The sequence below is a fragment of the Diadema setosum genome, chromosome 16, assembly GCF_964275005.1.
Source record: "Diadema setosum chromosome 16, eeDiaSeto1, whole genome shotgun sequence".
NCBI classification, from domain to species: domain Eukaryota; kingdom Metazoa; phylum Echinodermata; class Echinoidea; order Diadematoida; family Diadematidae; genus Diadema; species Diadema setosum.
The window spans coordinates 33,722,086-33,746,913 of record NC_092700.1 but is presented as its reverse complement, the minus strand read 5'-3'; the positions used below and the strand labels follow the sequence as shown (position 1 = coordinate 33,746,913).

Sequence of the window (24,828 nt, the reverse complement as noted above, 5' to 3'; positions counted from 1 at the left end):
TGTTGGTGTTGAATCCGAGATCTTACGGAGGGGAACGTACGATTTTACTTCCACCTATGCTGATATTGATGTATTTTCAAAGGAAGAAAGAGAAGAAAAATGCATATCGTAGCCCAAAAGGGTCTAAAGAGGGATCATTCAATAGCTATCTGTCAAATTGTCTGTGATCTATCAAATGACAGAAATGGAACGAGTATTTCTTTTTTGTTTTGTTTAATCTGTGCCTTCTCCTCCGTTGGCTTGGTCTCCAGGATGTCCACACTGGAAAAGGACGACTCGAGCCCCACACTGTTCGCATGTGTGGCGTCCTTTTATGCGTCTTTGCCTACCATGGCGACCTCTTTACTTTCGGGACCATTCCATCTTATCTCCGTTCATCCGAATCCCTTTCCTCTCCCTTTCTGCCACAATCTCATGGCCGGCGCCACGTTTTCATCTTTTTTTTTTTTTTATTGGGGGGGGGGGGGGGAGGGGGGGAGGGGCAGTTCATATTTCTGGTGCCACTTCCAGGTTTCCTCTGCTGAAAAGCAAGGCCTTCAGCGCAACTTTCTGCTGCCACTTCCGGGTTTTTTTCAACTGACAAGCAGCTTTTCTCTACCCTGCCTTCCCTCCCTCTTTTTTCTTCCTTCGTCCCCTGCTCTTCTACCCTCCGTCTCCCTCTCTTCCTTCTTCCCTTCCTCCCTTGCCTCCCCCCTCTCTCCTTACCCTGTCTCTTTTTCGTTCTCTTCCTCCCAAATATGCGCCTTTCTCCCTCGTGTGTCCCCTGTCCGCCTGAAATAAAATTCTCCGGCCAACGCGCATAATCGCTTAAAAGCGTGAATAGAATGCTTGTATAATATCTGATTATCCAATATTGTATTTATTCTTGGCCAGTATCTTGTGTAATTATGCCTATAAACTGCACGAACGAGCATTTACCGCCAACACCTTGCAAGTAAAATGTGAGCAAACTCGTCTTTGTGACCATTTGCTCGATTCTTACCTTATTAATCATCCGCACGGCTCAAATGGCCAGTTTATAAAAGCAGCGTTATGATTATCGGCGTATGAACAGTGGACTATAACCGAATGCAAAGTGGTAAAGTAATGAACACAACCATAATCATTTCGCACCATTATCCTCGAAATGCCCATTGCGGGGGATATATGCGGCCTTCAAATATTTGACGCCACGCCTGAAATAATTACTTTAGGCGAGTGCTAATAAAGGTAGTTTGCCATCAACTGAGCCCAAAATGACTCTGGTAGTTTCGTGAAATTGCGGTTTTCACCTGGCCTCGTGTGATGAAACTACTAACGAAATGTCTCGTTAGCGGAACATAATGGCGAAATTATGCCTATTTTTACGCTCAGATGGTGGGTTCAACCAGCGTGATGGTTAAAAGTAATTAGTTGCAGAAGGGATGATCACAACATACAAGGATATACGCAGAGACACACACACACACACACACACACACACACACACACACACACACACACACACGCTAACACACACATACACACAGAGAGTTGGTTTTATGGGAAGCTCTTCTGCAATGATGACTTCCAGCATATTGCGGTTTCATGTTTCATGGAGCTTAAAAAAAGGTATAGTTCTGGGAAATCGGTCAAAAAAAAAAAAGGACAACATAACAGGTATTATGTACCATTTTTTCGGATAAAACAAAAACCCAGCTTTTGTGTTTCAATATAGTTGTAAAATGTGAGTTAGGGATAGAAACAACCAATGTAAGAATTTGAATCAGTATAGTCAGTGTTAAGTATTGCTAAATATGTCAGATGTGAACAATAGTTATAATAGAACTGTTTCTATAGACTAAACCGTCTATACAGTTATGGATAATTGGGAAAATAGTGATATCTCCATATATTTTTTAGGCGTTATTGCGAAATTTGTATATGGTAGGATGTTTTGTGACACAACTGACCAACACATATATCAAATGTGATATCTCGCACATTTTCTTTGAAGTACAACAACATAATTGTGTGAGCAAAGTGCGTGATACAATGGATAAAGGTCGTCACGTACATAACTGATGCGACGTTGGTTTGATATCAATTTTCACTTCTGGATGAATTATGCTAACATTACTATTAAAATGTTGAAGAATTTAAGGTGATGCGAGACCTGGTTTAATGGCACTTAAATAGTCAGTTGTGTGCATGTGTGTGTGTCTGTGTGTCTGTGCACATTCATAATTTGTATGCACAGCTTTGTCAATCACACTTTGATAATAATGTGATGTCATTATGCATTATGAGACATGATATTTCTGTTTTCATTTCTGTTATGCTGCATAACGAGAACCAAAAAGAACCCCCCCCAAAAAAAAAAAAAAAAAAAATCTTGAAAGATTGCCAATCTAATGCCTGACTTTAGAGCGTAATTCGCAAACGAAAAGGTTGAACCTTTTTTAAGCGATCACAAATAATGATTTCACTTTACATTATAGAAACCATCTACCAAAAAGGCTGCAATTGCAATTGTTTTAATGGAAAGGGGGGAAAAGGAGAAGGGTAGTTTGGGAGACTGGAGATTTTTCAGATATAAGCTATGCGTGCTTAGCTTCCTAGGGACCTTGATGGGACCTTTTACGTTTGCAATACATCTTAGTTACTCAAATGAGACCGGTTACCACTGAAGAAATGAGCCGAAGTGTGACGTTGATGGCATCGGAGACATGGTCCATTGGAGACAGTGTTAAGCCAAGGAGATGATCTGAAGCCCATCTCCCATATTTTCCGCTCTGTCTCTTTTTCTGTCTCCATCTCTCTTTCTCTTTCTGTTCTTTTTCTTTTCCTCTCTCATCTTTGCTCAGAATTTGGCATGTTCGTTCCGACGGTCTACGAGGGGAGCATACCGCAAAAAAAGTAATCATAAAAATCTGAACCGATGAAGGGAAAAATGGATATGAGAGCTAAGCAATCAGTGCGAGCGAGGGGATTCGTGAAAAGTAAATAGCTCCACACTCTCGCCCTGGCCCCAGAAGACGACACGGCTCTTTCCCCTCGCCACTCGAGAGGTGTGAGGTTTCCCGCCGCCGAGCCGACGGAGCGGCACGTCGCTGTACGGTGTCCCGGATGAAGGGGACGTGGGTAATGATAGGTGACCGTGCGACTTTTAGTTTGCAAGGGAGAAAAGACGAAGAATGCCTCTTCATCGAGAACCTCTCGTAAAATACTCCAACGGTAATAGTACAGTGGATGACGCTTAAAGGTCAACTTCACTCCGCGTGCAAGATGCCTCTTATTATCAATATTTGCATGATCATGATCATCATCATCACATCATACTTTTGTTCTTTTTATTACTAAAATACTACCCCTAGTACGATCATTCTATATCCAGTCCCAGATCATTGCTACATGCAAAAGGTAAGAAACGTTCAAATCTGCTATGTTTTCGTGTTGTGTGTAATTAAAAGCGGCGTCGGGAAAAAGAATTAGGGTAGCGTAAAGCATGTCTTCTACAGACCGCACTCTGAAGCCCTGTTCAATACATATCCAACTATATACATACATACATAATAATACAGCGTTCATACATACTTGCAACATAATATACATACATACAGTAGTACATACACGTGTACGTAAATGGGCGAGGAAAGGTCATGCGAGGAAAGTAATAGCTTTAAGAATTTTAAGGAAAGAAGGGCTCTGAATCATATTGCTCTGGATACCTAACTCTTTGCCTCATTGTAGAGAGGAGGTTGAATTGACATGCAAGTGTATAGGCGAGTATTTTCATGCATACACATTGTCGCTAGTCAGAGAAACCTATAAATCTAATTGAAAATTCTAATGCAGCGATGAGCGAAGGCCGATAATGAAATATTTATTAAACAAGTATATCAAACATGAAATATGAAATCATATGAATATGAAATGCGCCATAGACCGATTTAGCGATATTAGCGCATTGTGCAAAAGGGACCGTCGTGTAGGGTTGATAGAAAATATACGTGATTAAGCTGCTCGATTCCTTTACTTTGACAACAACAACAACAACAACAAAAGAACAAGAAAACAAAAACCGGAACGCATCACATGAAACTGATACCGTCCAGATTGGTCATTGGTAGTAATATAACAAGCCAACACAGAGCCGGTGATTTGGCTCAGTCGGTAGCGCGTCTGCTTCCAGATCCAGGACCCGGGTTCGATTCCCGAGTCTTTAACTGAGTAATGTTGTATGTAATCATACCGTCCCCTCTAGACACTTTGTCCCTTGGATAGGGAAAACACTTTGTCCCTTGATCGGATAAGACATAAAATATAGGTTCCATATGTGACATGCACATAAAAGACCCCGCTTCGTTCTTTATAATAAAGAGCAGGGTGTTTAACCCGGTGAAGTGGTCCCATCTCACATCCAACCGGATCCCATGGAAGACCAGCTTGTGGAGCTGAATATGGGCTTATCCAGCCATCTTCTCAGATGGAAAATGAAAGAAACATCAGCCTTCTTCACTGTGATGGGATACGATAAATAGAGGAATGTCTATCAGTATTACATTTCTCCATTTAGGAGGATATCCGCCAATAGGGGACTTTGAACAGCTGTACCAGCTTTTGCTGTCCAGTCTCAAATATTTATATCCGTACTAGTACAGAACTGGCCTCATCAAGGACTATTGTCTGGTCCATCATGTCCATGTTCATAATTCAGTAGCAATTAATTATAGTCTTACTTACTCAGGGAAGCCTTTTTCAGTGTTAACACTATTCCTCCAGAGAGCCCTGTCATTATTAATACCCCAGCATTGTCGCGATTGTCGAATACTCAGTACACCCGAGTGTAAACGGGCATCGTGATGAAACATTTTGTCCGAGGACGTCAAGAGGGCTCGAACTTTGCGACCTCTCCGTTTCAAAGTCAAGAGTCTTATCCACTCGTATGGATGGATCACAGTGCCCCCAATCCCAACTAATATGACGCTGGTTTTGCTTAGAGGTAGTTGGTAGTGATCAGGGAATAGCTCATAGTGCCCCACCCCAAATATTATAACGCTGAGTTTTGCTTAGAGGTAGTGATTACGGAAGGAGGGAAAAAAGACAGGAGAAGTAGAGAAAGATAGGGAAGAAGGACTAAGCTGAAGTGATAGAAGAAAAGATTAAAATGGAGAATGCAAAAAATGAGAGTAGAGAGAAGGTAGAGAGGAGGGTTGGGGGAAAGAAGAGCTTGAAATAGATAAAGACAAGGTCCTGAAGGTTGGCAACAATTGGAGACAAAGGTGTCAACACTTTGGAGCTGGTGAAGAGGGCGATGTATGGCGAATCCTTGGCCCAACGTGTGCCGATGCATCTCCGTTGCCATGGTGCCTCTCAACACTGCCGCTCTCATCCTTCATCACGCCGTCATCCACGGGAGGAGCCGGGGGAGCTGTGCATATTTGATGTGACCTCTTTATTATTCATGGATACAGCGATGAATGAAAGACGCGCCAACACTTTCTCGACATCCTTACGAGTCAATTATATATCATACAGATTGATAAAGTCGAGGTACATTTTTGGCAAGAGTGCCGGCGTGCGTTCATCAATATTAAATTTGGAGCAACTTTTAAAGACTTCACAATATATGCCAGGTGTTTAACCGCGTTCAGGATTCATGTCCATGAACGCTGTTTTCTTCTGAGATTTGTCCTGTCGCGTTAGTGGATATCTGATTCCAAAATCAAACAAAATAAAGCAATCGAATTTCAATGAAACTTGAAATAATGGTAATAAATCGCTGCTAGAGGTCACTGTGCAAGCACTCAACAGACTCCTCGAGCAGAAACGGAAATTAGTTCCTATTTTTGTCCTCATGGATCAGAGATACCAGATGGTACACCTGAATGTGTCACTCTAAAATTTATGAATCGGAATTCTATTCTGAGATAAACGTACAATAGGGGGATTGAGCCATGTGTCTATTCACAGTGAACCGAAAATATCAATATGGCACACCATACAAAATGATTTAATACCAGTACAAAAGGTTCGAAAACATATCATTATATCACCTGGCCATGCCTAGTTGAAGAGTTCTACTTGTGTACTACTCCACCGCATCTGTTCAACCAAATTGACCTATTATCTAATGGGTATATCTAGCTAGGAAAGGAGTCTAGTAATATTTCTAACGTGTCTAATGTACGCATGCTTCTACTGTATAAGATGATCTACTGTTAAAGCATTTCCCTCACGTGTGTTGTATTATATAGTTACGGCATTTTTCTATTTGTTAGCGAAAACACCCAAGTCTGAGTCAATCTGCTTTATTAGTCATTGGGTTTATTGTTGTTATTTTTGGTGTTCGTTTTGTTGCCAAAGAAGATGCATTGTTCTCATGTAATCTTAAGAGGGGAATATACTCCAAATATATGATATAATATGTGCATTGAATAAATGCAGCAATGTTAGCAGAAGACATTAGTGAAATTTGAGGAAAATCGCACAATCCCTTCAAAAGCTATGAGGTTAAGTATTAAACACGAAACGTTTCGGTGCTTTAGATTCAAAGATTCTAGATTCAAATTTATTTTTACTTCCCTCAAAAAAAAATAAATATATATATAAACAATGTATATGCACAGGATATTTGTAATAATTGCAGAATGTGATTTAACAAAGTATACATACTGTATGAAAATGAGTATAGTCAGTCTTCTTTATAAAGAAGGCTGCAAAAGTTCGTTGCGTCACAGTAAGATAACAACATCCAGAGAATATAAAGAGAATTCCGCAAAATTAATTTTTGTGAAGTTTATAGGACATATACGTCCCTCTAACTGACATTGTTCCTCTCGCCTTCTGAAAGAGGTATTAAAATCAAGTTCCACATGTAGACCTACGTGGTCTTCTGGATATCCAGCGATGAACATCAAATGGATCGACTAAAACTTAAAAAAAATCACAACTTTTGAAAGGATTGTCCGATTTCCCTCAAATCCCCAAATATTCATGTTTGTATAATATATAGTGTATTCCTCTTTATGAATCCGTTACGTGTGCTGAACGTGTCTACTAAGGTTTAAGAATGGTCCACATACTACATTGGTTGGTGTATTCTTTTCCTTCCCCACACCTACTCACACATACACACACGCACACACCCACCCACACGCACACACACACACATAGACTTTACACACAAGACATTAACATTTCATCCCCAAGGGAAGAAGTCCTTGTAGTGCAAAACCAAAATAATCGTCCTCTGAAAGTTCAGAGGTGACATCGGCCATATTGCTGTGATCACTGAAGCGGAATGAGCAATGCCTGAGTTCCGTCTTCCTGCCCTTTTATGTCGTCATTGCAAGCTCCTGTATCAGAATTTACGTTGGCCACACAAAGTTATATCAGTATTGTGCTAGGAATGTATTTGTCCACTATAGTACTACTTTGGTGAAACCAATTTGATTGAACAATTCCTGTGTCTTTGCCGTTTGTCAGAGTTTATATTACGCTCTCTTGGTTTTGTGCTGGACACAGATTAACAAGTGATAAGGCATAATACTATAGTCTCTATGAAACTGGATGTATCATATGCATAAATGAGCAAATCAATATATGGCTCAAAACTAAACTTTTCTTCTCTGGTGGCCCTTTGCCAGTAAAATCTTTAGATTTCAAATTTTGGTAGCCCACTGGAAAAGAAAAAATAAAACGAAACATAACAATCCATTTTGAATCAAAGTTGCGGATAGTGCTACATGTACCAAAATATTACCTTAATGGAAATTTTGTGGCCCGACATAAATCTTCAGTGGTCTCGGCCCACCGGGCTCCCGTAAATTTCGAGCCTTAGCGGATATATAATGTTCTTAATTATATGACTGAACATATTACATTTACCTGCACTCGGCAGCGAGCAAATATCATCTTTTTGCTTGTATGGTATAGACTGTCGAAGAAAACAAACACGCTTCGTGGCATAAAGAATTATTAGTTCTCGCTTTTCAAGACAGCGCGGTAAATGACGACCATAAATCTTCGACGAACGCGATTAGCATCATGGGAAATGCGAGAAGCATCATGGGAAAAATCAGTATGACACACCAAATCAGGTTGAAAGGAGAAAGGCGGGTTTAGACAAATAAAAAGGAAGAAAGAAATCGCGTATTGGTGGAGTTTTGTTTGCCTTCCCCCAAACGGCCCCTCGGGACTGCCTCGTCGTGCATTTGTTGTTCATGACCGGAATTGAGGTCTATCAGCAGTAGACGTGTCAAGAGTCGCGCCTCCTCTTGGCGCGTGTTGGTGTTGAGTAGGCGGGCTTGGATGGATGGTAAATCTGGAAAGTATGTGTTATTGGTTGTTTTGTTTTCGGTGATTTTCATCTAATCTACACTAAACTTTATCTCCTTCATCATTCCTTTCGACCGGCCTTTTATTTATAGTCAGTAATACAGTGCACTCTAGTTTTAACGAACACACTTTCAACGAAATTTTGGATATAACGAAATAAAAATTCAGGTCCCAATGTATTATCATCTTTTCAAGTACTTCAGTTCGGATATAACGAAATTTCGGTATAAACGAAATATAACTGCCGGTCCCGAGGAATTTAAAACGGGAGTGAGTCGCGCCTGGTTGGTGTGGTTTATGTGTGTGTGTGTGTGAGGGAGAGAGGGTCTTTGTGTGGTCCACGTGTATGGTGTATAGGTAATATGTTTAAAACTTAATTCTTGTGGAAGGCACAAATGGAAACGCGTATGCCTATCTGAAATTGCAAGGCACTCTGATTATTAGAGAAAGGATTTAACTGGCAAATAATATAGACAAAATAGCAGACATCTTCTTCAAGCGATAAACGCAGACACTATCATCACAGTAACTGTTCCGCACTGAGAGAATGTGTCTTGGCAAATTCTTACACTGTATAGGTCTTCGTACCCGCATTTTGGTATTCTGTCCATAGTACAATGCGCTTGTCCCTATATTGATAAAAAGGGGGATAACATTGACATTCGCTGGTAGAGGGACAAGGAAGGCGGAAGAGTGAAAGCCATGTTTGCAACTTACGAGTAAAAATTGACGGATCTGTTGGCCGGCGTTTTGCGCTCGTTTCTGGGCAGGCAGCTTTCGGCCGGAAAGCCCCCACCGTTTATCAACAAGCCGCACCAAGGGCAACGTCTCTCGGCTAGACCCTCTCGCGCCCGCCTCCGCAAAATGCTATTGGCACTGTATGCAAAGAGGTTGCGGTGGTACCGAAAGGATTAAATGGAAAATATCCCCGTCACTATCACTTACACCACATAATGGTGTGTCTATGTCGTATTCGCATTATCATCGGCATTGTCCGTGAGGCTCGGAGCAGCTGCGTCTTTTGACTCTGCATTTTCGACAGGAAAATGTAGTTCATGCCACGTCACACTTAATTTTCGACTTAGCACACGGATTCGAACAAACGAAAATACAATAGTTTACACGGCCCCACTCTACCCGACCCTCAAAATAAATCAATAATTGATAGATTCATAAGTAGGTAAACGAATAGATTAATACATGAATTATTAATGATAATGTATTGAATATGAATTGTGTATGCTGCTGCTGCTAACGTTAATATACTTGAATCTTTTTCTTGTTCTTTCAGGTTCTAAAGGTTGTGGAAAGGTTAATTTGCAAAGACTACCAGAAACAGAAAAAATATTTTCTTTATTTAAATGTATCCTCTGAAGTAGTAATTGTACTTTCAAAACCAGTATAAATGCTCTACGTTATGAGCCAGTACGAGCAGTATACACTCTCAAGACAAAGAAAAAAAAATCTACAAAAGTTACAAACAGATAAACACACACACATACACATACACGCACATTTTACATACTAGTACTCTCTCACACACATACACACGGAGATCCTCTCGTATCTTAATATCGTTAAAGAACAAGTCCACCTTCAAAGACATGTGGATTGAGTGAATGCAGCAATAATTAGTAGAAAAGAAAATACTGTATAAAGAAAATTCAACATATTTGCACTTTTCTCGCATGATGAAAGAACACTTGACATGCCTCTTTCAGAAGGCAGAGGGAATGATATTACCTTCAACATAATAAGTCGAGGAAATGTGTAGGCCTGCTTTTTTTCAAAAAATAAAATTTTGAGAAATTCTCTTTATATTTTCCCTATATCGTTCTACGCATGTGACATCATACACTGTAATAGTCTTCTCATCAAGAAGTAACTGCGCAGATACTTTCAAAATTCATAAGTTTTGAACGAATTTTCAGATTTTCCCCAAACTCTCACTGATGTGTTCTACTACTAACATTGCCGCATTCACTGAGGGGAAGGTGACCTTGTCCTTTAAGGACTCTCCACTTCGCATCCTTGAAGAAACTAGTTCACTTCTACACCCTCATGCACATAATACAATAATCCCCTCTCCCCCCTCCACACACACACGAACTAATGCAAACGCACAAACAAACAAAGAAGCAAACAAACAAGCAAATGCTATTCCATGAGCTCAACTGAAAATGACGGGGATGATTCCCCAAGCTGCCGTCTTCGCGGTCGTTGCTCGAGCTTTGACTAGTTAGATCCCACGCGTTTCATTAGTCTCTGGAGAATTCGTGATTACAGCAACTGTAATACATATATTTATAAAAATGGCATATTGTTTGTTGTAGGATGAATTTCTCCGAAATAGGTCAGGACCTGACCACAACCCAAAGCTATACGTAAGATGCTTTACTTGATACCTCTTTGGGTGATCATAGTGGCGCTCTTTTTACCCGCAACTTTCTTTACCTGTCAAACCAACCAACCATCGCAACGCGTCGGTGGACAGTGATAAATGCATAAATGCATGTACATGGTACATAAAATCCATCGACACGCTTATGGTCTTGAAATAAGAGCTTGATTTACTGCAATGACCTGGCGGGCCTACATGTCCAGCTGAAGGTTTTGTGGATTTGTTTGTAACACACCACATCAAATCTGCATGGTGTATTCTAGCCAAAAAAAAAAAAATAAATAAATAAATAAAAAAAAATGGCGACCACGTAAACGCATCAACTTCTCCTTGGCGTCTATAAGCTGAGAAATGGCGACAGGTTTGAAATGGCGCCTGGCGAGGGTTGTGGTGGGATTGTGTGCATGTACACTATGCGAATCATGAGATGTATCTGCGCGTGTTATGACGTTAAGGTCCTTAAACAATTCTTGCCTTTTACGTAGTTCCTACAGTGAATATACTGTGCAAGTGGTAAGAACCCCTAATTGTCGTTTTGACAAACTTTCCATTGTCGCTGAATATTACATAACAATAATACGTAAACCTCACAACTCAAACTATTCTGGTTTTATGCAGTCAAAGGGTATGCTAATCCAAACTTTTCGCCGCTACTGGCATCTTCAAAATGATTGTACCATCTTAAGTCTTGTCCTACTTGCCGCTTGGTGGTGGATATTCAAGCTATGCCAAGGTGTCGGAATATTGAATTATAGATATCAACCGTGTAATAAAACAAACAAGAAACCAAAGTTTTCCCTTCGGGAAACCAATTGGGTCATCTTCGTTTCATCTCTGCCGGCGTGGCCCGACTTCAACGCCGGCGTGGACCCGATCTTCTTTTTGGTGGGTGACGTTGACCGAAAAAACAAGGACGCAAGATCACAATAAGAAACCCCCAGCGACCTCATGGAAATAATAATTGTCTGGTTTTCCTGTTACCATTTGGTGGTGTTTTTCTCATCGCTGGGAAAAGAAGAAGGGAACATGGCGGTAAGCTAACAAAAGTTGGCGTGCACCTGATACCTCTGTCGATGGAGAATGGTTGAGTTTAGCCTAGGGGAGGGGTAGGGGTCTGGACGGAGAGGGGATGCAATCGGTATCAGAGTATGAGGCAAAAGATTTAGAGAGAATATCAACATGATTTTTTACTTGCTCTGTCTTCCAGTACGCATTATTGAATTTATTTACATCATTTATTTACACATCTGTTTTCTGAACCGTATTTTTTTGATCGTCCAGCAATCATACTGAAATTTATTTGTCAACTCAAAATTTCTTCATGAATGTATTCCACACACTCAAACAATCAGCCGACGCCCTTTGTGTCATTTGAGTATTTGCCACGCTAATGCTAGAGTCACACACGGCCGGGTCACAAAACGGATTTGATCCGGGTGAAAATGAGCCGGATTAGTCCCGGAATGAATGGTAATTTATGCTACAGTTCACACGCGGCCGGATTTCGAACCGGGTCCATAAGGAATTAAAATCGCATCGACCCGTATTAATTCCTTATCAACCCGGTTTGCCCCGTATTGACCCGTATCGAACGGTATAAAAATCCACTTTAAATCCTTAACTGAATCCTTTTCGATACCTATCGACCCGTGTCAACCCGATTCGACCCTTACATGACCCGAATGTAAACCTTGTCATCATCCGTTGCATGAAGGCAATGCGGTATACGGTAAGGGTCCATACGGTTTTACGCTGCGGGTTGCAGCAGGTCGATACGATACGGTTTTAATTCCTTATGGACCCGGTACGAAATCCGGCCGTGTGTGACTCTAGCATGATACTGTAGGAGTTAGGCCATTTGCTCTTTTCATACTTTTTTTTTCTCAAGATATCTTTTCAAGATCGAAGATGTTGCCAACAGTTTGCTGCCTTGTAGATGTTGCAAAACCATCAACAGCATCATCTGCAAAATCGACATTCACCACTTAGCAGCACACACGGGCACAGCCATGTGTTTTAGTAGTCTGCCCAACAGATGTAGGTCGGTTCTGGTAGAGCGCTTTGTAGTAATCTCCCAAGCACCAGGGCAGTTGATTAGGCGTGATCCACGCTTCGGGGAGAGATCGAGACAAGACACATGAAAATGTGTAAAGCATCATGATTGATGAAGAGAACGGTCTTGTGAAATGAGTTTTTTTTTTTTTTTCGTTATTATTCATGTCTATGTTTGTATCTAACGTAAACGTTGAATTTGTCTGTAATCCCAACGATTCTTTTAAAGTCAGACAATTCATCAACCGTTCTTAAATTTGAACGTTAATAAGTCAATAAACCATCACTTTAGTTATATAAGAAACGTCTTGTTTTCATAAATTATTTTCCATAAAAAAAACACCAGGAAAATAAAACAACCACATGATAGTGGAACGTGGCAAACATTATCTCCTCCATCCTTCCGCTGTCTGTTCGCTCTACTCCTGGCGTCAAGTATAATATGTTTCGGGGCTATGATGGTCTGGTTCTTTTCAGACCCTCAAGCTTGTAGCGCATTATTTACGCACCCAATTATCCCCCAAAAAGTACAGACATCCGTTTCATTGCGGGAGAAGCACATTCCTTTAATTACTATGATGCACCCCATTCTTTCTCTAAATATATACATGTGAATCTTGTCTATTCTATCCCATTTTCCAACCAATTTTCTTAACACCCAGACATTGTCTCCAACTGTCCCAAATTGTCTAAAATGTGCGAATTCAAAAGGAGATAAATGGTGAAGGCAGAGGCTCTGTTATTCTACACGAGAGGAAAGGCTTTTGTCCGTGAAAACGAAGAAAAAGGGCAGAATTTCAGTGAACATTTCAGTAAGCCCTTCAGGGGAACACTCAAGTGAAATTTGCCAACTTTAAGCTTGTTTTGATCATGTGGATGTCGATGAGTCATCAAACATTGGGTCCGCGAGTATATCTCAAGGTCATCATCGTCGTCATGAACAGTGACGTCATCAACGGACCCTATTATATCGTGCTTTTGTACGTGAATAAATTCACTGTCCCTTGATGGATATTGTTTTATTTTGTTCTTCATTTTTTGGCTGCCATTTCTCCCCGGCACATGAAAAAAAAAAAAAAAATTGATATAATCTTTAAAGATGATCAAGAAAATACAAGTAACAAACACAATTGGTTGTCTCGTGAAAACAAAACAATAGCAGTATCAAAATGAAATTTAAAGAGGCACAGATCATGTCATAGTCACGTGACCTCGAATGCTACGTCACAATGGCCCACAGGAGAACGCGTCGGATAGAATGATCCTATTTCCCCCTGGTTATATCGTATAAAGTGTATATTAGCACTGTTCACGAAGTGCAGTGACCCTTCCTTTTCATTACCCTTGGACAAAAAGCGTTGCCAGACACCCATCTGTGCCCATTTTGATTTGGAAATCCTCTCCCTCTTCCGAATATTTAGAGTAACTTTTGGTCTTTTGAAATGTGATGCCAATTTAGAAAAAAAAATGATGATATGAATGATTGAGGGGCTTATGATTTTTTTCCTTTTTTTACGACAGAAGCAAGCAATAATATTATACTTGAACAATGTTTACCAGTTGGAGCGTAAAGGGAAATCTGACACGAAGATTTAACGGCATTCACTTTAAAATGTTTTGTGAACTTCAAAAGTTTTACATGTAAACACACCCACACACACACACACACACACAAATACACGCATACATATGTATATAATATATGTGTGTGTGTATATACATATATATATATATATATATATATATATATATATATATACATATATATATATATATATATATATATATATGTATATACATATATATATATATATATATATATATACATATATATATATATATATATATATATATGTATATACATATATATATATATATATATATATATATATGTATATACATATATATATATATATATATATATGTATATACATATATATATATATATATATATATATATATATGTATATACATATATATATATATATATATATATATATATATATACATATATATATATATATATATATATATGTATATACATATATATATATATATATATATATATATATACATATATATATATATATATATATATATATATATATACATATATATATATATATATATATATATATATATATATATATATATATATATAATTTACCTTGGGCGCACGGAGACCGCTATCGACTATAACGCTCTGCTATATATAAGCATAGAGCTCTTTTTTCCTGAATCCTTTACAAACTCTTCGCACTTATATATCTATATATATATATATATATATATATTCTCATTTATTTATTCATCTATTCATATAGTAGCTGGATAGATATACATATGCATATAGATACAAATATACACATTTTGATTATACTATAAAAAGAGAGGAGAGAGAACCAGAGAAAGCTCTTCCCATTACCCAGCCAGTGGACATCAATACTGAGTAGCTACTATATTTTTTGTCTACAAGGCAGTGCAGTACGACGACGCGTTCAAAGAATACCGGTCACCGATCGCTGGAGACCTGCAGCTCAATTTAAGCGTGGAAATTCGAAGGGATTGAAGCGACGGGTATCCCCCTGCGATATTTCCGTCCTCCCAAACCATGCATAAAAAACGTATACATGATCAGAGCTTGAATGCCATCACACACACAGATGATGAGTAGGGAATAAGCACATTTTGATTAGATTAAAATGAGACTAACAACAATGTTTAGATTGCATTTTTTATTTTTATTTTTTTTTGTGAAGTACGTGCAGAGAAGTATGGCAAATGGATAGTACATATTCACCAATTCAGGCAATGACCTAATGTAATGGGAGAGTCGAAGGCATATACAAACATCCACAAAATAAACCGATATGGTGCATGATATTTAAAGGGAACTATAGTTTTGGTTAAGACCTAATTTCAGGTTTCTAACAAAAAAGAGCGATTCTGATAAGTGTGGGTCCCACGCTTTATTACGATCGCTTTGTTTTACTTTGTTTTTGGATGTTTCAGTCATTCCAAACCCGATTTTCATCAAATAAACTTTGAATTCCTCCTAAAATGGTATGCTCTGTTCTATATCATAAGTGTTTTCTTGGTATTTCGCAAAATGTTAAAATCCCAATTCTCATCCCCACCAATACTGTACCATCCCTTTAAAGCACCGAAATCGATATGCCAGTGCAATCTATGTGACTTGACGTGCTATAAAATGTTTTCTCGTTGGGTGTTTGTGTCTTGTTTGCGTTGTTTTCAGGGCAGGTAGCCATGTTCGTATGCATATCGCGAGCATTTCAGAACGATAGACTCTGGATGTAGCTGAGCATGCTGTGTAGTTTTATTTCCCTATAAACAATGAACGTTCAATCATTAACGTTATATTGTACGCTGACAAACAAAAATGGATATTTACCATTTATGGCTCGACTCGAGGACGCCAGGACAGTCGACATTTTCATCCGTCATCGTCTATGCTTGTGTGTATGTGTGTGTGCGTGTGTGTGTGTGTGAGTGTGCATTTATGGGTGAGTACGAAAATTTAGGTTTGATGTTAAGATTCATGGTTTGTTCATGTCCACAGTAAATTCTTAGGTCTACAAACGGGTTATTTTTAGCACAGTTGAAAAGGGAAATCCAGTCCACGTTAATCTGATAAGAAAGAGTAAGATATTGCAAGTTCAGCGGCATAGTTTTGATCAAAATCGGGTGAAAAACAAAGAAGTTCTGACATTTTGAAGATTCGCTAATTCTTCAGGGAACAGTTCTTGAACGGTCAGTATGAATATGCAAAAGGTGAAGTCAGCATGACATACCCTCGCAACTTGCCATATAGTTTGGACATAAAATTTCAAAATTTCCAGTTCTTCACTCAAACGCAATTATGCCAGCGGCTGTTATGGATGACTATTCTGAAGTTATTCAGCCAGGAACAGCATCATGTTTCAGACTTCAATGACAGAAACATTGAATTTTCGTCATTTCTTTGTACACGATCAATGGATTGTGAGGGTATGGCATGGTTAACTCACTCATTTGCATATTCATATCCACTGTACAAGAACTGCTTTGCAGAAATTTTCAAAACTTCAAAATGTCATAACTTCCTTATTTTTCATCTGATTTCAGTCAATTTTTTTACTTAAACTCGTAAGATATAACTTTTTTTTTTCATCAGACTAACTACATCTTATTTAGACTGGATTTCCCCTTTAAGGCAGGAATGGATGACAACCAGATGTTACATCATCTTTTGTTTTTTTCTCGCACATTATGCAAAATTAAAATACACTATTTAATTCAATTCAAAGGTTTTATTTTCACTTCTTTCAACTGAATGTACAAAAAGTATAAATTCGACATGCATTTGAAGGAATGATACATAGATAGCAAAAAATAACATGTATTTGTCAAAAGTCATTACAAAGTTTGTCAAAAGTCATTACTATGCCTAGGGGACGTAAAATTAGTCAGTGCTGTTTGGATAACTGACTCTTATAGATGAAAGAACAAGAAATGCACATAATGAAGTTCTACAAGTGAAATTTCAGAATTGTCAAATTTGCAAATATCATGAAGTTCTACAAGTGAAATTTCAGAATTGTCAAGTTTGCAAATATTATGAAGTCTTACTTCAGATTTGGTTATTATGATAATTTTACAGCTGTAAAAAATGGGTCTTAGCAGATGATGCATAGATGTTTCTGGTATCAATTTAATGCTTGTAAAAGTCTTATTCTCCTTTTTCATTACTATTTGACCTATACCTCTGCGAACTCCATAGTATACACAGGGTGGTCCACGAGGGGTTTCAGCATGTCGATGCAACATGCTCAAATTCTTGTGAAACATCCTCAAAAGCCAGCAACATGGTGTGCAACATCCTCAAAAACTGGCAACAATTTCAAAATAAAACGTATTCAAACATGTGAAGTACATGTGCAAAACATATGAAACATCTATATAACTTCCTGGTACTTAGATATTTATGTACAAGAAGGAGAACATTGAATGTAAGCAGCACAAAGAGAGATAAGCTGCAGAATATCGCATACATGTACTACGTGCTCATGATGTGCGCTCCGAGCACATACAATTTCTGCAATATTCTCAGATTCTGAGCTTGCAACATGCTCAAATTTGAAGTTGCGGACCACCCTGATACTTATATTTTTCTTTGTTGAAAATACAGGACTTTGTTTTTGATCTCCGCTCAGTTATGCTCGCAATCCTGATGTATTGAAAAGGATGTTGCTTTACCTTTTTTTTTTTTATTTCGCAGATTTTTTTTTTTCTATTTCGCAGAATGTATGCGTTTGTTTTCTTGGTAATTATAAACATAAACATGACTTTGTCTTTTGTTTATATTATTCAAATGCATGTACGATTGCAGTTATTACGTTGTGTATTTTATGAAATAAGAATATGGACATAAAGCACGAACGTAAAGCTTGAATTGAATTAAATTAAAACTGAATGACGGATTCATCATTGCAACTGATCATTAATTCGCCGTTTGCATTAAAATGTTGTGCCTTAGAACGTGTGTGCGTGTGGGTGTGCGTGAGTGTGTATGTATTTTATGACTTTATTAACATAAGTGTATCGCATGTCTCTGTTTGTTGATTTTTTTTTTATTTAATTCATAGCATTTTATATACTCTATGCTCACTATAAGTTAATATAATGCAATTGTGGCCTATACCCATATTAGGGGATGTGGTTGGCCGGACGTTTTGTTGTGGTTATTATAATCCATTTCTCGAATATACAGACATTGCAAGAAATACATAGCATGCATGCAAAGTAAATACGAAGAAAGCGCCTTTTCTAGGATTGAGTCTTGTCGTCGAATTGAATAATGTGCATGACAAATTCCCATTAGTAATCCCAAATGGCACGAAGGCATACTGCAATAATCAGACTGTAATTTGCGCTGGAATCTCAAATGCATCCCGCGGGAAGCGAACATACAATTGATTCGAAAATTTGCTTTCTCCGTGACCCCGTATACAGACGCTAAGAATACGTTAATTTGTTTTGTGCAATGCAGAACGTCTCTATAGTGTATAGCTCTTGCATCAATATAACAAGACGAATATGTTGCGGTGATCTTTTTTTTTTTTGTATGTGTGTTGTTTTGCCTTTTTTTTGTCTCAATCTAAATATCCACCTGATGTTGACATTTATACTTATTTAGCTCAGAACATACCTTATGAAATTTGGCTGGGACACCTCAGGGCTCAATAATAATATGATTAATGATTATAGCGAGAAAGGGTCGGACAAGCGCATTACCAACAATGTACTCTGTACATTCTAACAGAATGTTATGCTGACGCGGTGTTGTGTTTTGTTTTATTTTGTTTGGTTCTTTTTCTATTACAACAGCGCATTGTTGCGTTGGATTTAGTCCTCATTCAGTGACTTCTATGTATCTTTCTTTTTGCCTTTGCAGAAAACCTGAGAACCTGACCGCCAGGCTACCGGCAGCGCCGAAGTCAACAAAGACATCCCCAGTGCCTGATGTCGCTTCTTGGTCCGTCAACGACTCGCTGCGTCAGTGGCTACCAGATGCGCGCAACACTCTGCCAAATTACTTCACGATGAGAGACGATTTTCGGGCTGACGATCCGCGGTATAAAGAGGGCGCCCTTGTATACTCGCACCTCAACAAAGCGGCAGGGACCACGACCAAACGATGCCTTAGGATGTTGTCATCCAAGACGGTCCGGAGCCTCGGCCCCGTCATGGACAGCAGCGGAAGGAGTAACATGCAGGTTCGCTTGGCCCGGAACAAAAATCGCTACAAAATTCTCATGGGCGGCTATGCGTTTGGCATATGCGACTACATGACGAACTCTACCTGTTCTTACTTCACGATCCTGCGGGATCCCTACGAGAGGGTCATCTCTTCCTACACGTACTGCCGGAGGGCGGGGATGGACCAAACCTGCCGTGCCTTAGGCCCCTGGGACGCCACGCTTAAGGAGTGGGCCATACACCAGGGCAGTTATTTCTTCCGTCAGCTTCTCCTCAAACCCTGGTTCTGCACCGCCAACTCGCGCGGAAACGCTCGCTATGGCGACTTAAGCGGCGTCCCGCACTCGCCCGGCGCGTCGTTCAACAGCGCGCCGTGTTGGTTCAAGGAAAAGGTCATCCTCAAACGGTCACTCTCGGAAAGCGACATGGACCTGCTACTGAGGTATAGCGTCGGTCATCTCGAGGACTGGTTTTCGATGATCGGTATTACGGACGAATACGACTTGTCGCTTGCGATGCTCGAGCGTGTCTACGATCTACCTTTTCGTAAAACATGCTCAGGAGACAAGTCGAATACGAGTGATTACAAGAATCTGTCAGAAAACAAGCGAAGTACCAACGACACCACACTCCCAGACATGGTGTCGCAGTTGAAATCCGAACTGCAGGCGGATCCTGAAGTCAGAGCCGCGCTTTACGCAGACATCGCCCTCTACGACAAAGCCCTGGATATCTTTGCCAGAGAAAAGCGCATATTCCTTGACAACTTGGAGACTTGACAACGGCGTTTTTTACCTGTAAAACATTGTTGCATTCATTTTAAGTCTCCACGCCGTCTTCAAAATGCTTTAATCACCGAGTGATTCCATCCAGACTATGTCGTGGTACGATTTTTCATCATTGGCACAATCATCTCGCTCTCAACTATAGCGGTTGCCACCGAGATATTTGTAGCAATTCGCATGATTACGTGAATCATGTGTTTCTCGTGAATGGGGAATGAATGGGGTCCTAAAGGATCCAGAAAAGAGGGGATGACTTCATTTTTAGTTCTTCATAGAATCACCTATTTAGATTAAAAAACATAAATATTCCATTTTCTTGTATTCTTTTTTCTAGGCTTATAGGTAGAATGTCAAAATTATTTAAAGAAAGACAAGAAATTGATTTATGATTACTTCGCATTGTTGACATATTCGGATGATTAGATGTTTCATTTTTTAGATAGAATCATTTTTGGCTTCCACAAATGACTTTAATCTAAATATATTGTTCCTTTTGTGTCATTTGGTTTTTTATTGTTGCTGGTTTATTGCTGTTTTCTGTTCATATTGAACCGTAAATGAAACATCGCCCTGTTCATACCCAGAAGGCTCGGTGTGTTTAGAAAATCGTTGGCGGGACTATTTGGACATCTTCACGTCCAATCGAGACACTGCTAGTGCTAGCCAAAATAATTCTTTCACACGCTTCTTTTATTCCAGTGATCCGCCAGTTGTATTGAGAGGGTTTACCAAGAGAAGAGACAAAGCTGCCTATGTAAATCTGTCATGTCAGGTGTATTCAAATGCGTGGTAATGATCATTCAGACTCTGTTAATCCAGTGCGTGCGGGAGCCGATTACAACTTATGATTTCCATGGTGCATGGTCACATCTAAGAAACAGCGGGTTTATATTCATTATGTGGCATATTGGTATGTCATATACCAGTACTTTACCTAGTGATGGCATCATAGATGATAATGTTATATTTTTGTCTCAATATTGAAAAAAAAAGAGAGATGTCACTTAAAAGAAGCGAATGACGATGTAACCACTGTCTCCATTCTAAAGCATCACGCTCAGTAGTTTGCGATTATGTTCAAGGTTGTGTAAGTAAGAGCGTTGATTTCACTGCTTCCTCTCTCCCTCTCTTCCCCTCTATTTCGCTTGCGCTTGTCTTTCCCAGGTAATGCGCCCTCCACGTTGTCTGTTTTTACTACCCAACGGTGAGGAAATCGTTAGAGGGCGCTCTAGTTCAATAGAAATGCCCGTTATTTTCTACAATTTAATGAAAGGCCTCGACTTTTCTCCTATATCACATACCAAAGACGCTTATTTCTACTATTTTTGATCACATACCTATCACCACGCCCCAGTGCATTATCCCTCTACCACCCATTTCATACCCTCCCCCTTCCCCCCGCCTGCTGTAGCGATACTTACAAACGTAGTCTTTATTGAGCACTGGTGTAAATTCAAATACGTTTGTAATCATTCTTATTGCGTATATCAGCAGAATGAAGTTCTGAATGCACAAACCAAAGATTATGTCTTGCTTGTTTGCTTGTTTTTCCCATATCCATTGTATTGGTGATGCAAGCCCCCATAATGGCTCTGACTATTCGATGTCAAGTACATGAATTTGCTCTTTGACACAAAGCACTTAGGCCTACTTACAAGCTAATCCATTGTCGTTCAGAGCTTCTTCAAGTTTGACTCAGATAACTATGCACATGTCGTTTAACCCTTTTTCTGCTGGTGACTTAAGTTAATGAGCACAGATTTTAAACAGAAACCTATGGACAGGAAATAAACGTGGAACTCAAAGAGTTGATAATAATTCAGACGTACAACTCGGGCAAACAAGGACATCAGGCACATCTTGAACGTTGCAAACACCGTTGGTATGTCTTGGTCTTGCGTGTATGTAGACTCAATACTGTGTTCTTAGAACACTATTCTGTGGAGATCCCCGTTGTTTTTTTTTTTTTTTTCCTTTTTTTTTATATTCGCCATTTGACATTATGTACGTATAATGAATTTTAGATTTTCAAGGAAATCCTGTTTGACTTTCTGTTTTTCTTCAGAAGTGTAAAGCATCAATATCCCTTTCAACGCCCTGTAAAGTGGAATAAGTCAATGTGTACCCCAAACTCTTCCCAAAATGTTTACGGCCTAGTCTTGATTGTCAGAAGCAGACTGAGATGAAACTGTGTGGATTTCATATTACTAGATCTGTGATCTCACAATTGCAACCTGCTAAAAGAACTTGTCAATGTGTACGGCAGATTGTATCATCGATGGATTGAATATCATATTTTATGGTATTTTATTAAATGTACTACATATTTATTTATGATATTATCAGTTGTTGGGAAGAGGTAAATGAGGAAATGAGTTGTGTTTGTACTCCATTTTGATTAAAATAAACCGACTTTATGCCTTAAGAATATCCTGACTCTTGCGTGTGCTTATAACTGGTGAAATTTGAAGTGCTTTATTCTCGTTTTATAGTACATGTAATAATAATCATTTCACTGTAGGCATACTTATGACTTCAAAGACAACGAATAAAATTAATGAAGTAAATTACACAAAGCTAAATGTAAACAAAATTACAAGACTGTTTTGTTGTCGCTAACATATGAAAAATAATGCCTTTGTTTGGGAAGTTTTTGGTCGCTGCTCAATTCAAATACCTACGGCATTGTAACATAACGCAACACACGCACAGACACACAAACGAACATACAAACAAACACGCACACACACACACACATTTTTGTGAATTACTTACACGCACATACATTCAGACATTCACGCACACATATATCTTTCTGAACTTTTTCTTCTTGTCTTTTTTTTTTTGCTATTACTATCACTAATATTATGATGATTTTCATTATTTCTACTATCATTCCCTTAAATTCTTACTTCTCCTCTCACTATCATTATTCTTTTTGACTCTTCCTCGATCTTCATTCGTAATTCTTTGACGAAAAATAAAATGGTTTCTTACCATTCAAAATCAAAGTCCGGCATAGTTGTACACGAAAATCATTACTTAAGATTAGTTGTCCACTTCCCCCAGGGTTGTTGTACAAAATAGTGTACGTTTATTAACCATCGGGGATTTCCCTACGGGTCTGGGCGTACAGTCATTACGTAATGAATCATAACAAACTTCACAAACATGCCAATGTATGACCCAGACAAAAGACATGTCTGCAGCTGCTGCTATACACACGCATATTTTTCCACTCAATGTCAGTTATGAGTGAACGCGCCTTTTAATTGCTCCCTACAGGCTCTCTCATTGCAATTAATGAATACTAAGTCTTGCCCGCATGCCCACACATGGCTCAATTAGAAACAAAAGAAAACAAAGGAAAGGAGCAGTTGGAAAACAATTAAGAATGGCGTTTTCTTTTCTGGCAAAGTAGAACACTCAAACAAAAAGAACAATAAAACAAAAGTGGCTCGATCGAGAGAGCGCCCCCTACATGAAGTAACTTTTTTTTTTTTCCACGTTGATAGGATACTCAAACAGAAAGGTGGAAGTCTTCCTAAAAAATGATTTTTCTTGAAATCAGAAAGGTTTGGAATTTTTAATTGGCACATCAATTTCACTAAACCGTGATATAGTTTAAATCTACAGAAAATCATATTAAAAACGATATTGATCTCCTGACAGGCATTCCTTGTATGCACATCTTTATTGAATATCCCTTTTAAATGACGTGCATTAAAAAACAACAACAACAACAACACACACACGCACACACACGCACACACACACACACACACACACACACACACACAAACAAATAGATACACTTTTGCGTTTAGTCATACTAAATATTGCTTTTCATCTATCATGAGCATTGGGTTGCTTTTTCCACACCTTGGTTTTCGACATTTGGCCATTTTGTTTGCAAATATTATGACTTCAAGTTTTTATTCGTTTTCTTTTTTACATACTTTCAATTTGGGAACACAGATAACTATTACAACGCACACACACACATACAACTAACTATCTACATTATTGGGCTTACACCTGTAAAAAAAATAAATCCCTGACCGCATCGCAAATGGAATCGTACCAAAGATTCTAAAATAAATGAAGAAAAAATGAATTAAAAATCAGAAAAGGCAGTTTGGCAAAAAAAAAAAAAAAAAAACCAACAACAACAACAACTTAATAGCTGCAGATATTGAGTATGAATTCCTCTACAAACTGCACTTTGGTTGGAAGATGAAATTTGAAGGGACTACATTTTGATTGGGTGCATGTGCGGAAAATACACGTATGTGATTTTTTGACTAAAAAGAACACTGGTAGTCTGGCTTTGCGAACTCTTGGACAGAGTTTGAGCTAAAGAACCCCCCCCCCCCCCTTGAAAATTTGATGGATGAAAGGGTATACCTCACTTTTGTAGGTTACCGAAGATGAAACACTTCATGAAATTCTCCCAGCTATTTTACGGAATTTTTTAAATCTTGAATTTTAACACACGTCTCTGTGGGGAATTATTTACCCGTGTGAGCC

The 24,828-nt window shown here is 38.9% G+C and overlaps 1 protein-coding gene across 1 annotated transcript in view; it reads left to right on the top strand.

The window, feature by feature from the left end:
- Positions 1-20,292, top strand: part of LOC140240079 (uncharacterized) — a 54,467-nt gene extending 34,175 nt beyond the window's left edge. The window contains exon 2 of the mRNA XM_072319887.1: positions 19,209-20,292. Coding sequence (XP_072175988.1) covers positions 19,209-20,292 — 1,084 coding nt within the window. The remainder of the gene's footprint in view (positions 1-19,208) is intronic.
- Positions 20,293-24,828: the final 4,536 nt, after the last annotated feature.